This window comes from Symphalangus syndactylus, chromosome 6, assembly GCF_028878055.3.
Source record: "Symphalangus syndactylus isolate Jambi chromosome 6, NHGRI_mSymSyn1-v2.1_pri, whole genome shotgun sequence".
Lineage (NCBI taxonomy): Eukaryota > Metazoa > Chordata > Mammalia > Primates > Hylobatidae > Symphalangus > Symphalangus syndactylus.
Genome location: NC_072428.2, coordinates 43367642 through 43382500, shown reverse-complemented (window position 1 = coordinate 43382500; position 14859 = coordinate 43367642). Strand labels below are relative to the sequence as shown.

The window sequence follows — 14859 nt, the reverse complement described above, 5'->3', positions numbered from 1 at the left end:
TGTTGTAGAGAAGCTTTATATCTCTCTCTCACTGAACAGGCGTGGTGTAAGGCACAAAGGAAGACAGTCCCCAGGTGACTGCAGGATTGTTTTAGGAAAATAATAATTAACTTAAAGTTAACTTTATTGAAAGTCATTTTTGTAGCATCAGGTTTACTGAATCAAGCATCTCTGTCTCTCTCTCTCTCTCTCTCTGTGTGTGTGTGTGAGAGAGAGAGAGAGAGAGAAGATCATGGCTGCAACAGGACTATGCTGCGTAGCTTGGAGACCCACTTTCAGTTACATTAGTGACGTTGCTGCTTATCTTCTGGCCCTTAGGAAATGCTGCATCTTAGTAACATGATTAAAATCCAGGGCTGTGGAATCTGTGAGCTCACCCCTTTGGAGGGCAGGGCTATAGAAATATACATAGCGGCCAGTGCAGTGGCTCATGCCTGTAATTTCAGCATTTTAGGAGGCAGAGGTGGGCAGATCGCTTGAGCTCAGGAGTTTGAGACCAGCCTGGGCAACATGATGAAAGCCTGTCTCTACAAAAAAATACATCATCAGGTGATTTTAGTCATTGTTAGAAAATCATCAAGTGTACTTACGCAAACCTAGATGGAATAGCCAACTACACACCTAGGCTGCAAACCTGTGTGGTGTTACTGTACTGAATACTGTAGGCCATTGTAACACAATGGTAAGTATTTGAGTATCTAAACATAATCTAAACATAGAAAAGACACTAAAAACATGCCATTATAATTTTATGGGACCACCATCATGTATGCAGCTCATTGTTGACCAAAATGTCATTATGTGGTGCATGATTGTACTTCAGTCAAAGTATGAGTTGACACTGTTTAACTCCAAGGGGTGCCATTTGTATAGGCTGTGGTACACAGTCAAATAGGGCTGTCCTGGATATTGATTTTATTCATTCAGCTCCAAGTGCTGAAAGAAATTAAAAATTAATTAGGTTATGTGTCACACCTATCAAGCTATTCTGTCTGTTTTCCCAGAAAATAAGCAAGTTTGAGAGTAGGAGACATTTTTGTCATCTGGACAAGGTTCAGAGAAAATTGTATGTAATACAGAGCCCTGGATCTGTTTCGCCTTGGCCACTCAAATAGCCCTGAACAGGATGCACAGTGAGGCCCCAGGCTGGAGGATGCTTGGCTTGTCTGCAGACATTGTCATTTAGCCCTGGCTTCTCGTAATTAGGTGCTCCTAGCTGGGCTCTGCTGTCAGCGAGCCTTCAAGACAAATTGCAAAATCTGTACAACCATCTGAGAGATAGAGAAGTAGATCCAATGATACTACAGGGGATATTGGTAGTTCTCAAAAGTTAGAAAGAGAATGCTTAGAAAAGCAGTCCTCAAAACTGAATTTAGAGGTCCTTGTCCTGTGGTAAAAGGGTTCAGTCACAGAGTCAGGATCTGAGAAGATCTTGCAGGCAGGAATGATAGACTGAATCTCAGGGGATGAAATGGAGTAGAAAAAATGTAATGTTCTGTTTTGAGGTCTGAAAATCTCAGCTATGCATTAAAAAGACTGGAAACGGGTAGGGACATATCTGAAGACGAGCCCATATGAAAAAGACCTAGGAGTTTAAGTTGGCATATATTGATAATTTACTGTGCTCCTTAAAAATTTAATGCAGTGTTTGGCTGCATTAACAGAGGTAGAGTATTCAGGATGAGAGAGGTAATAAACTCACTCTGATGCTATAGCAGGAGCACTGCCACAGTTCTGGACTCCAAGCTTTGAAAGGAAGACAGACAAAGGATGGTCACAGGATGGTGTGTGGGAGTGTTCCAAAGCTTGTCAGATAACAAAGTAACACAGGAGGTTTAGCTCTTGTAGAACTCCAAGAGGACCCAAGAGCTGCTGTTAATATCTGAAAAGCAGTTAAATAAATAAGGGACTGCACTTTCTTGTTAAGAGGAACAGGAAGGATCTGGGGATGAAAGTTAAAGCAGACCCCCAAAAGGAGGGTCTTCTTATTCTTAAATATGTTCTAAGATAGAATGGGCTACTTCCTCAATTTTAGAAGTGCTGACTAAGGCTTATGAGGACTTTCAGGAATGCGAATGGATGACCCAGGGGTACTTTCTAGCCCCAAGATTTCATGACTCCTTTGCCTTTCAGTGATGACCATGTCCTGCACAGTCCCAGCACTGGCAGGTGGTGGACAGAGCCATGACTCTAGGACATTCTAGGCAGTGATGAGAGAGTCTTTGCAATTCTCAGACAAGATTTCCCTAAGGACATTTTGATGTTGGTCTTCATCAGTGTTTCTAGTTCTTTACTCTGCTAGGGAAGATCTGGGGGATATGGTCACTTCCTTTCAGCAGAGGCTGTGTTATTTCCTCATTCATTCTTTTCTCTGTGCCCAGCAGTGTGCTAGGTGCTAGGGGGACATTGAGGAAGAAGACAAAGTTCTTCCCCTCTTCAAGTATGCAGTATATCTGGGAAGAAGTCAGGCAGCAAACACAAATTTTACAACTAACTATAAAGTTATAAATACAGTTACAGTTTGGGTACATCCTAGGAAGGAGAAGTGCAGTTTGTGCCACCACGGGGGTGTAGAACAAGGCAACCAAACCTAGTTGGGCCATTAGAGAAAACTTCCCCAAGTTAGTGATATCCAAGTGAGGCCTTCAAGGAGAAGTAGAATCTAGCGCAATGGTGTCAGGCTAGTGAAGCACATGAGTGAATGCCATAGCAGTGGGCTTCAGACTTGTTGTTAACCAAAGGAATTTTTCACAAGGTTGGAGCTGAGCTGATACAAAGCCAGCCAACAGTAGTGCTGTGAAATGGTGGTTTTCCATTTACTGTAGAAAGTTTGTAGAAATAATTTCAGTTCTGGTATTAGAGCAAGTTGAAGTCGTAAATAGGACCTGCTTAGAAGAACCCATGTCTTGTATGAGTGGTTTTTATTTCACGTGGTATCTTGGTAATACATTCTCTGCTTAGCTTCTGGGGATATTTTTTCCTATCATGGTTTTCTGAAGTCAGGTTGCCTGAGACTTCTCAGTTTCCTGGTGGGATAGGGATAGAAGGTTTTTGTTTATACTTTTGGGCATTGCTCTTTCCCCAGAAGGTTATATAACTTGGAGGAGATTGAGTCATTTTTTTCACTGACTACCTTTAGGGGGTGTCTGCCTTCGTACTGTTAGCTTCTTGTCATTGTCCGGCTCCCATGGCTACAGCAGCTCATTCATTCTCTTGTGGCTGTGATGTTAGCTGGAGTTAACTATGAGTAGAAACTTGAATAAGAAGGAAAATGAATATGAATGTGAATATGAAAAACCAAAGAATAGAAGAGAACTGAGTTTGTTTATTCCCAGACTAATCCTTGTTTGTATTTGTTGCTTATATGAGTGACCCACCACCCACAGCATACAAACAGACAAAAAGGCACATCTTAAAAAGATAAATTTCGGCTGGGCACGGTGGCTCATGCCCGTAATCCCAGCACTTAAGGAGGCCAAGGCGGGCGGATCACCTGAGGTCGGGGGTTCGAGACCAGCCTGACCAACATGGAGAAACCCTGTCTCTACTAAAAATACAAAATTAGCCGGGCGTGATGGTGCACACCTGTAACCCCAGCTACTTGGGATGCTGAGGCGGGAGAATCACTTGAACCTGGGAGGCAGAGGTTGCCATGAGCCAAGATCGTGCCATTGCACTCCAGCCTGGGCGACAAGAGCGAAACTCCATCTTTTAAAAAAAAGAAAGATAAATTTCTATTCTCAGATGCTGGTCTGAGTTCAAATTTAAATGCCTTTCATCTTAATTTTTCCTAGTAAACATTTTTGCAGACAATTGTGCTGTTTTATTTTTCTAGCATTAGTAAACACATAGTTGTAATTTTAAAATGCTTGATTCTGAATTTTGTTTTTTGCTTTCAAGGGCTTTGTTGGTTTGGTGTTTTGGTAGCCCACCTCATGGTAAATTCTTCTTTCTTTCAGGTAGGAATGAATTGATAGCCAGATACATCAAACTCAGGACAGGCAAGACGAGGACCAGAAAACAGGTAAAATAACCCACCTGGAAATTGTGCATGTCAGCGAATGGCCCAAAAAGGCGTTTTGGCTGCAGTGGCTGGCTATGCTTTGGCTCCTAGGAGCCCCCAATTTGAGTTCCCTGTAAGGACGTCAGTGTTGGAGGTATTTCAGATTGGCTCAGTTTTCACTGTTCATCATTTCAGTGACCCTTTATTATGTGGTCTTACAAGTTCCTTTTATACTCACATGGGAAAATGTCACTGCTAAGGACGGTGTATGAACTGCTCCTGTACTGTATTTCAAAGCTGACATTTCTTTCACAAAATGTGCACCTGTGAACACTGCAAAAACTGCAAGTGCAAATGCACTTGGAGGTCATGAAATTTTGAGATTTTGTGCATTGTAAAATCCTGGAGCGATTATATATTAGTTATAATTTCAATGAAAAAGTAACACTAGCAGCCTTGAGTATTGGTCTGAATGTAATGCTAAATGATGTGCGTCCAGGGAACTGTTGCTTTATAAGTGATGGCTTTTTGTCAGTAGCTGCTGTGACTGAAATGAAGTTACAACTTCAGTACCTCTGTGCAGAGCAGTATCAGGAATTCTTTGCCCTTTGGCAGAGCTCTGCCTTTCCTCGTTCTTTCAGATGTAAAACAGCCCAAATATCTGACATGAGCCAGTTTAGAACTGGAACAGATGAGAAATTAGTGTTTAACTAAAAACAAAAACAAAGGAGGAAAAAAATACCCCCTAAAAACCTCATGGGTGAGTTGTTAACAGAAAAGAATTATTTTTTAATGTTGATTTATGCTGAATGATACGGCATGAACCTTAAAAACTGAATCAGACCAAAAGGCTAGCTAAACTGTGGTCTCATTAAGATTGAGCAGCAGATTTCAGTTCTCTTCCCAGTGAGGAAGTTTTCATGAGTGTTTATAACGGGGAGAGGCTTTTCCCCAGGAATGCTACTTGTGCCACAGCCTGGGAGCCTGGCTGCTGAGTCAGCACAAAGAGAAGTGGCCTCCTGCCAGCGCGCAGAGGCAGCGCATTGTCTGTTTGGGGGATGCTAGTGGCCCTCATCAAGTCAGAGAATCACAGAAGAACAAAATTCGGGTGAAAACAAGTAACAGCAGGAGCCAGATGGAGGGGTGAAGAGGATAGGGGAGTTTCTGCTTCTCTGTACTTAAGTACCAAAGCAAATTGGAAAAAAAAAATAATTGAATAATTGAAGCTCAAAGACAAAGATAAAAGGACCATTTATTATAAATCCTGTTTTAGAGCCGCTGGAGAGTTGGAAATGGGGTAATCACCACACAGTCTGAGTCACCGAACTTCTAAATGGAAGGTTCTAAATTTCGGAAACCAGTAGATCTAATCACCTACATTCTGACAGTGCGGGACCTGGGCTGTCTGCTGGTCTGTGAGCTCTGGTCATTTGCCCGGTGACCGCTTCACTGAGGGACTCTTCTAAATTTAACCAAGTCCTACTGAAAGAGATGCAGATTTCAGTGGAATCATTGTGTTTCAGAAGCTGGGCTTGGCTACATTTCCACGCCCCGGCATCCTGGGGATGTTTTTAGGCAGCAGTTGGTGATACCTCTCCAATGTGAATTTGTTGTTCAGCAAATCCATGTGGTTTTCAACCCAGATTTTTAACAGGATGGTTGGCTGGCTGTATTCACACATTTCGCTTTGTAATAATATGCAAATCCACTTGGCGCCCAGTCAATACCCAAAAGAGTGGAAGGATTAAAGATATTTATAAGAGCGAAAAAAAAAAAAAAAACTCTGCTAACTGGGTCTTTCCATTTCTCTTTGAGATCTAATTTACATGTCAGTATTATTTTAACGTTTGCTACAGAATCCAGAGCTCTTAATGAGATCAGAATACAACCGACAGCTTCAGCTTTTTGATTCTGCAGAATGTGCTAATTTATGGATAGTCTCTTCTAAATTGAGAAAAGGGATTTTCCCTCCTGATACTGAGAAGCTATAAATATTTTCATTTACCTTTACCCCCACCTTTTTAATTTTAGAATGAAAACAGCCCCTCTCATCCCTCCCAAAATTAGTTTTTCCCAGTGCCCATGATTTCTCTTGGGTGGGAAGACTAAGATAAGTCTTAACTTTCGTCCTGAATCAAGTCACTGCAGTGATGACCCAGTATGAAAAGCTTAGAGCAGCGCTGGGGGCTTGTGTCTGGCTGGGACTGTGTATTCCTAACTGCAGAGCTTTGTTGAGATGCAAATAACCACCCCCCAACCCCACCCCAAAACCCTCCCAAAGAGTAGCGATTTTATATTTGATTTCCTTTTTTTGTTTTGTTTTGTTTTGTTTTGTTTCCCCTCATAAACCCGAACAATGTAGGTGTCTAGTCATATACAGGTCTTAGCAAGAAAGAAAGTTCGAGAAATTCAAGCCGCCATTAAGGTACGTCTGGCTTGCCCACTTGTAGGGGGCTTTTCATCTCCATGGTTACAGGCTTTTCCTTTGTTTTCCTCCCTTCCCCTACCCTGCAGGTGTCTAGTCACATTCAGGTTCTTGCCAGAAGGAAATCTCGTGATTTTCATTCCAAGCTAAAGGTATGCGCTTTTCTGCTTTTTGGCTTGTGGTTGCTATGCATCTCACTTCCTGTTTTCCATGGTGACTGGTGAATGCCTGGTGCTGGGATTCTCGTAACCTAGTTTCCTTGCATGTGAGAGCTGTTTACATTTCTTTGTGTTTAATCTCTCTGTTTCTGTACTAGCCTCACATTAAACTCAATGTGTGCGAGCGCGTGCGTGTGTGCGTGCGTGTGTGTGTATGTGTGTGTTCCTAATAACAATGCAAATGCAGCAGAGAGCTGGTCTTGATAACTTTTCAGCACAGAAACATGATTTTTTTTTTTAACCTTCAGATGTCCACCAAGCAGCCATGGGCTAGGAAAGCTTAAAAAAAGAAAAGTCGAGAGATGCAAAATTGAGTAGAAATTATTTAGAAAGAATCATTTCCAAACTGGTCATGAAATTACCTTTTAAAAAAATTTAGAAATTATTTTAACTCGTGCTTTTGATGTATTTTTAAGAAGACTCATAAAAAATACGTCTTTTTCATGCATATCTCTTCCTGCAGAGTATTTTCAGCCAGATTTCTTCCACATTGCTTACTACTGTTTTTTAAGTGAATGGTGCTCTTATTAAAAGAGAAATCTGAGGAGTGGCCTTTAAAAAAAAGGTAGATCTTAGAGATGGGAAAGCTCTTGCTCAAACCCATTTGTAGTTTCATTTGTACTTGAGTTTACTTAAAATTTTTTTTTTTTTTACTTGTACCTCATTTTTCCGTCTCAAAATATATTTTATAGGAAAAATGGGGGCATTGATAATTTTTCATATACAACTTCTTTCTACTTTTTCCCTTTATAAAATTAACAATAAAACATACCTGACTTTTATTTTTCTATAATGCCCTATTTTAGAAATGCAAAGAGATTATAGTTTGCAAGGAGGAGCCTTTGTTTATAATAAAAATTGATTTTGGCCCATATTGATGGCTTTCCCATGTGCCTTTTTTGGTTCTGTTCTGATATTTTTCTATACAGTAATTAAATTTTGTGGTTTTGTTCTGAACTAAAAAACAGTGTAGTCTCACAACACTTGAGTGGTGAACACTGGGACTCTTCCCTAAGTCCTTTGACCTTTTTTTATGCAAACAAGGCTGGCTGTGGAATAGGACAAGTGACTAGGAAGGAGCATTTGGTGTGCCCTCTGCAGTGGGCAGCATGCTGGCTCGCTCGCACGTGTGGCTGATGGTGGCTGGCTTTTAGCTGCACTGGCTGAGCAGTTGGAAGACTAAGATAACTTTGTAGATCCTGCTTTTTAACCAAAGGTGCAATACTCTCTATATGGATGTAACTACCCCAGTTTTTGCTCAAGTTCTGACTCTGTTTCTAGTTTCTCTGAGCTAATGAATTAATGATGTACAAAGAAGTTTACAGATAACAGTGTTGTTTCCATCTGTGATGATATGAATTGCTCTATTTCTGCACTGTCTATGTGGTTCCTGTGGACTCACCATGGCACACAGCCCTAGACTGAAAGCCCTATAAGTGATGAATAAAGCTCTTCTGTTCAGAAGGGATTCCCATGTGATATAGGAAGCATTCTTTTTCTCACTTGGTGAATTTTAGAGTTTTCTTCCATAGAAACAGTTTTCTGTTGCTTTATACATGTACATATGTAAAAATACACAGTGGTATTTATGTTTGTTTCTAAAAAAATTAACAATAATAAAGAAACATTCCCCTGACTTTCAGCCCTGGGCCACTCTCTTTTGGGGCAGGCAGAAGGAAGAGACAGAAACGGAAGCAGTAGGATAGCAACTGGCTCAGCATTTAAGCTCCAAGAACCACCTCCGTCTTTTTGTAGTTTCTTCCCTTCTTTCCTACCATATTGCTCTTGGAAAGATGGAGTCCTTTGTTTTTCCATCTGCTAATACCAACTGAGTGTTCCAGGCATGGTGCTCACTGTGATGGGCAGTTAACAGCCAATATCCTGTTCAGGGAGCTGGCCATGTAAATGGGAATGTAAACTAGAGGAGCACTTTGGGTAATAGCGGGAGCAGCCAAAATGAATTGTGGGGTGCATTCCGGGGAAGAGCTTCGTGGAGAGTATACTATTAAGTTTGGGAATTGAAAGAGGAAAGGCAGCCTAATGCGTGCTCCCTCATTTAAGCTCACTATGAAGTGACTTACAGTATTCTGCTTTTGGGGCATGATGTTGAGGAAACTGGGGCTGAGAGAGTATAATTGACTAGTCACAAAGCCTTCCTAGTAAGGATTTGAACTCAGATCTTTTTGCACCCTAAACGAATCGTTGTTTTAGATAAAATTTTATCTAGTGAAGGTAGGAGAATGTTTTCAAGCAGAGGGCTTCACGCCAGCACACTGTACCTAAACTGTCACCCCTCACAGTCTTTGGGGCTGGGCATTCAGCCTTTGCTACCAGCCCTTCACTTGGCATCCACATTTTAACTTTGAGCCCTTGGTCAGAATGTGGACTTAATTTGGGTTGGTGCTGTGAGGGTCATCAGTAACTGGAGGGATGACATGGTCCTGGAGACAGAGCTGCTTGGCACCACTCTGAGGGTATTAGGACAGTCGCAGAGAGTGAGGCTGTCTGTCACCTGCTTGCAGGAGTTGGTGCTCGTTTCACTCCTTCCATGAACATTTTATCTCAAAGGCGGTATACTTAACCTTCCTAACCAGCCATTACCAGGATATGGGCTCAACTCTGTTGATGTCCCAGCTCCGTCCATACCCCCTTGTTCAGCTCTGGAGTCTAATAGCACATTTGTGAGGAGGCAGGGACAAGCATCTTTACCAAGATCATCATGGGGTCAGGCTGATAGCCATGGTCTTCTTGGCCTCCCACACTAGCTAATGAGATAAACTCGCTACAGAAAATTGAGGTCATCCCAAAAGACAACAAGGATAGCTTCTGGGTGGGTGGGGAGCAGGGGGGAGTGGCAGGAAGTATCCAAGCTTAAAAGAGACACTGTGCTTTGCCTGGGAAGATGTAGGAAGGCCTCCTGGAGCAGGTGGCTGGTGGCTGACCATCCCAGTAACTATCCCTTGCAGGCACTGCCCTAGCCAGGCTGGTTACCACTTCTCCACAAACTCAGACATCGAAGGGGTAGACAAAGGTCTATGGTCCTCATGTGAAGACCGAAGCCAGGCTTGCATTTGTCTGTCCCTCTGTGGAGTTGGAAAAGTGGCTTACCCGCAATGGAGGCCACTGCCAGGTGTGTCTTCCTTGTGAGCCTTCTTGCTTATAAGCTTCTCTTTACTTTCCAGGGAAGGATGTGGCAGAGTTCTTTGGGCTGGTGTTTTCCAGCCTTTTTAAAGTAGCAAAACTCATGTTTCGAATTGAAGCTTACTCCCTCAAATCCTTAGTAATGGACTCTTAGGCTATTCCATTGAATCAGGTTTCAAAAACCCCCTGATTTAGGCAGAAGGAAAAGGAGTTGTCTACCTCTTATGCTGTCCCTTCCAGCCTTTACAGAGAGCTCCTGTGTCCCATTTAAAGCCCATGTTTTTAAATTCTGTAGTTTAGAAGTTCTGCCATGTTCCTCAGAAGAAAACAGACTCCAGGAGAGAGTGGTCATTTTGATGTCACATTGATAGATGAGTCATCCTAGCTACAAAAATTACTCTCCTGAAAATCTGTTAGAATACATTCTAAAGGTCAGCTTTATGCTTCTGCTAATTGGCAGTTGTTCTCAATGTGCTTGTTTGTGGGCTAGATCACCCCCAAATTGTGTAGACTTAAATTTTAGTAAAGAAAAAAATTGTTCTAGTGAAAGTCTAAATTTCTACATAGATTTGAACTTGAAAAGCATAGGAATGATTACTGAATTCAGTCCAGTGGTTTTCATTGATAACATAAGTGTGTTCTAGGTCCTTTTGTAGATGTTGGGCGCATAGAATTGAATCCAGAGTTTGTGTTCGTGAGGAACGTTGAACTTTTTTCTGTTATTTTTCCAGTAGGTGTCCATAGCTAGGGGGCTCTGCAGTAGCAATTAAACAGGATAGTGCAGAGGCTGCCCAAGTGAAAAGAATGATTCATTCTGAGAGTGAGGGAATTAAAGCTTCATGGAGAAGTGTCATTAGAACTAAACATAGCTGAAGGCAGAGAATTTCCATAAAGTTGGGACTATCTGGGGGACCATGAAGAGCATCATGTAGTTGGGGGCATGGGAGGTAAGACTGGAGGAGCCTAAGGGAAGAGCCCTTGATTATCCCACTGAGGAGCAGGGATTCATTTGTGGGCCTAGGGGCGTACACGGGGGTCATTCAAATTTACCCTCTGGAAAGACCTCGCCAGCCAGGTTTTGCAGGATAGCTAATAAGAGGGAGGCCAAGCTGGAGTCAGGGAGGCTAATTCCTGGGCTGCTTTAAGAGTGGGGAAGAGAGTCACAGGCCGGGACCAGGGGCCAACCCACACCCCCTGGGGCTGCTCCGTGGCACTTAGCACTCATCCTTGGCTGGCTCCCCACTTCAGTGCTGTCTGCCTGCTCTATAGTCTTTCCTACTCATTGTGTTTAAAGAATAAATTAGAAGTTTATAAGTTCTGTCCTTATGAAGTCTGAAAAGTGTTGTGTGCCAGAACTTTTCAGAAAGATTTTCAATAGCAGCATTTAAAAATTAACTTATTAAAATTGGGTTCTCTTAAAGTAATGGTAATTAACTAGGAGTGTGCATCAAAATTATGAACTTTTTGTTGCAAAATTTAAACAGTACAGAAAATAAACACTCATGTTTATATATTGATGATTTTCATTATATGTTTTTTTAAATGAAAAATCAAGTGGCAAACATTATTCTGTACTTTTTCCTCTACCCACCCTCCTTCTTCAACCAAAATTAATCTTCCCTTCTTTCCTACCACCCACAGTGTATTTTCTTGCCATTTATTTCCCTCAGAAAATCAAATCCAGTGAAAACTGTCTCTTCTCATTTTGCTCCTAGATTTTTGCCGATTGTCTTTTTTTTTTTTTTTTTTTTTTTTTTGAGACAGAGTCTTGCTCTGTCTCCCAGGCTGGAGTGCAGTGGCGCCATCTCGGCTCATTGCAACCTCCATCTCCCGGGTTCAAGCGATTCTCCTGCCTCAGCTTCCCAAGTAGCTGGGATTACAGGCGCCCGTCATGACACTCAGCTAATTTTTGTATTTTTAGTAGAGATGGGGTTTCACCATGTTGGCCAGGCTGGTCTCGAACTCCTGACCTCAAATGATCCACCTGCCTCAGCCTCCCAAAGTGCTGGGATTACAGACGTGAGCCACTGCGCCCAGCCGATTTTTGCCCAATTATCTACCATGAATTTGTGCAGTAGCCATTGGCACCAACGTGAGACTTTTCCTCTGGAATTTTTAGCAGCTTAAGTTAAGATAGACTCGGCCAACAATTTGATGACCTTGGATACAGACCATGACTGCAGAGGAGAGATACGAGGTTCAGGAAATATAGAGGATGGTTGAACTAGAAAGGGAATAATGTGAGGAGATAGTGAACCAGGAGCAGAGAAGCTGGGAGAGTAGAGACAAAGCGCCAGTAGATTAAAGCTGAGATTCAAGAGCTCAGTAAGATGGAAAACAGAAAAAAAAAAGGCATTTGTGGCCAGAGCACAGTGATTTTGGAAATTAAATTTATGCATTCAGAGTTGTGGGGATTTTCTTTTTTTTTTCCCCCAGTGGGGTTGGGGCATTTTCAAAATGTCTAGGATAAGGCTGGGCACGGTGGCTCACACCTGTAATACTAGCACTTTGGGAGGCCTAGATGGGCAGATTGCCTGAGCTCAGGAGTTAGAGACCAGCCTGGGCAACCCGGTGAAACCCTGTCTCTACTAAAATACAAAAAATTAGCCAGGTATGGCATTGTGCACCTGTAGTTACAGCTACTTGGGAGGCTGAGGCAGGAGGATTGCTTGAACTTGGGAGGTGGAGGTTGCAGTGAGCTGAGATTGTACCGCTGTACCTCAGCCTGGGCGACAGAGCAAGACTCTGTCTCCAAAAAAAAAAAAAAAGGAAAAATGTCTAGGACAGAAGCTAGACTACTAATTGCAGGCCTAGAAGAGAGCTTAGATTTGAATGAGTTGTTTCTTAGTGATGGGAGTGCTATGTGTTTGTCTCCTACTCAGACAAAACCCTTTTGACCCACTGCTCTCAAGGGGGTAGGTTTTATAGATGACCCACAGCCTGTAGCTGGGCCTGAGTCTACTTCGAAAGTAGAAGATGAATCCATGCAGTTGCAGTGTGAAAGAGGCTTCTAGGCCTATGGAATATCCATTTAAGAATCCCGAGGGTGCTGAGTTAGAGGTCTCCCTTGGACCTTGTGTCACCAGCTGCAGCGACAGCAGTGTCACCAACACCAGCTTTACCTGTTGTCTTCCATCTCGCCCTTGCCCTTAGTTTAGCTCCTACTGGCATCTCCAGTGGAGTAATGAGAAGCAGCAGCATGTCTGAGGATTAGCTCACAGCCTTAGAAATTATTCTCTACTTCGAATTGTTTCACTCACCATTAATTCATGAAAAAGTCATTAACTGTTTTTTTAAGCTCCAGGGATTTATTATCCCAGCATGCAGAAAGAATGCAGAAACATTCTCCATGTGTTAAGCAGTCTTTTTCCTACTCAGAGTTTCTTTGTAGAGTTCCATGCCGGAGTCTCTTTCCCTGTATGTTCAGTTGCCCTAAGAAGTTGTTCAGACCCTGCTCAGAGTCCGTCTTTCCCCGTTAGCAGCAAAAAGGCAATCCTTTCTTGCTGTTTTCAGAAGCTTATGGTAGCCACAGCCAAGGTCTTGGGAAGCACCACCACACTGTGGGCCATCTCCATCTTCCCATGAAGATGGGCCAAGCCACCTCTGGTTCACTTCTCGAGTGTGTTTAGGTGAGTGTATGACTCAGGACAAAACTAAGAGGAAAGGAAGTCTTCGCCATGCCCTCCCCTCAGCAGGAATACATCTTAGGCAGTAGATGTATTCATGTCAGGCTCTGGATGTGTATTGAAGAAAAACCTGTACTTGCTGACATTGCATCATCCCAGTAGAGCAGAAAAAGACCTGAGCCCCTCTGATTATGTCCAGTCGCTGGTGACTAATTTATGAGCTACATGTGCTCCCCCGGGGCCGTTTTCTTGTTCTCGCCCTGGTGGCCTTTGTGATTTGATTTCTCAACAGGCCATTCTTTCCAATCTGCTGTTCCTTCCAATAAGCAGAGAGCTTAAAGTTCAAATTGTTGATTTAATTCTTTTGAGTTCAAGAACTTCACTGGGGCATTGCTAAAGTCCACACTGCTGAATCATGTTTGTATCATCACTGATTCCATCCAGGAATGGGCCTGTCCACAGGGAAGGTAGACGTACTTCACTTCACTCTGTGGTGCCCCGTGAAGCCCCCTGAGCCTCTCTGCTCCTTCAGGACTTGGCTGTTAGCAGTGCAGGAGGCAAGGAAAGCCTGAGCAACAACCTCCTTTGTCTGTGTCCGCACCAAGACACTTGGCCTTGTCACGGGATTTGGGAAATGATATAATCTTTCCTGGCATTTCCCAATCTTCAGGGGGAGTTCTTTTGCATTTATGACATACACCCTTTCTCCTCAAAGTTATTTTTATTACCTTGTTTTTAATTTAACTGAACGAAAACTAAGATTGGAGACAATTTCTCAGGCTTCAGTTAGAACCACTTACCAACAGTGTGGTGATGGAGAAATTAATGATGGGAGCACTGAATATGTAGATAAAGATAATTCTGTGTGAACTGAGCCAGGTCTGGATTTTCTTTTTAAGGACAACAGAAACAGCCTCATCGTTCTACATTTTTATCTCTTCATAGAGAAATCCCATTGTTAATTGGCCTCCAACTTAGATAATGCCCTAGAATGACATTGATCCGAAAGGTTATCTAGTGAGGACAAGGGCTCCTGAGCATTTCAGGTCCCGAGCAGAATCCAGCCTGGAAAGCCAGTCCATCACCTGGGCCCCGTAGACTGCAAGCTCACCCAGGGCCAAGGCTGCAAGCACCATACTAAGTACTTGAAGCAGTCCTGAACGGAAGTGTTTTTATCTTCGATTTATAAATTAGGACGCAGAGGCTTGGAATGGCTAACTGGCTTGCTTAGAGTCACAAGTCTGAAGTTAATCCAGGGATATCTGGTGCCACAAGCCAAGCTCTTTGCAGGATGTCCTGCTGCCTTCCCAAAGAGTGCTGGTCCAGGATGAGGTTCATTTTCCTGATGTGGAATGCTTTGCATTGTCTCCCTCCACTGAGCCCTCTTCACTGTGTCTTTATGATTGAAAGAAACAGAAGATAAACAGTGGAGCAAGGACTCACTCT

At 42.8% G+C, this 14859-nt stretch overlaps 1 protein-coding gene across 2 annotated transcripts in view; it reads left to right on the top strand.

Moving 5' to 3' along the window:
• Positions 1 to 14859, top strand: part of TEAD1 (TEA domain transcription factor 1) — a 270500-nt gene that overhangs the window by 182939 nt on the left and 72702 nt on the right. For both annotated transcript variants that reach the window (XM_055282388.2, XM_055282386.2), the window contains exons 3-4: positions 3960 to 4024; positions 6518 to 6580. In XM_055282388.2, the coding sequence (XP_055138363.1) occupies positions 3960 to 4024; positions 6518 to 6580 (128 nt within the window). The remainder of the gene's footprint in view (positions 1 to 3959; positions 4025 to 6517; positions 6581 to 14859) is intronic.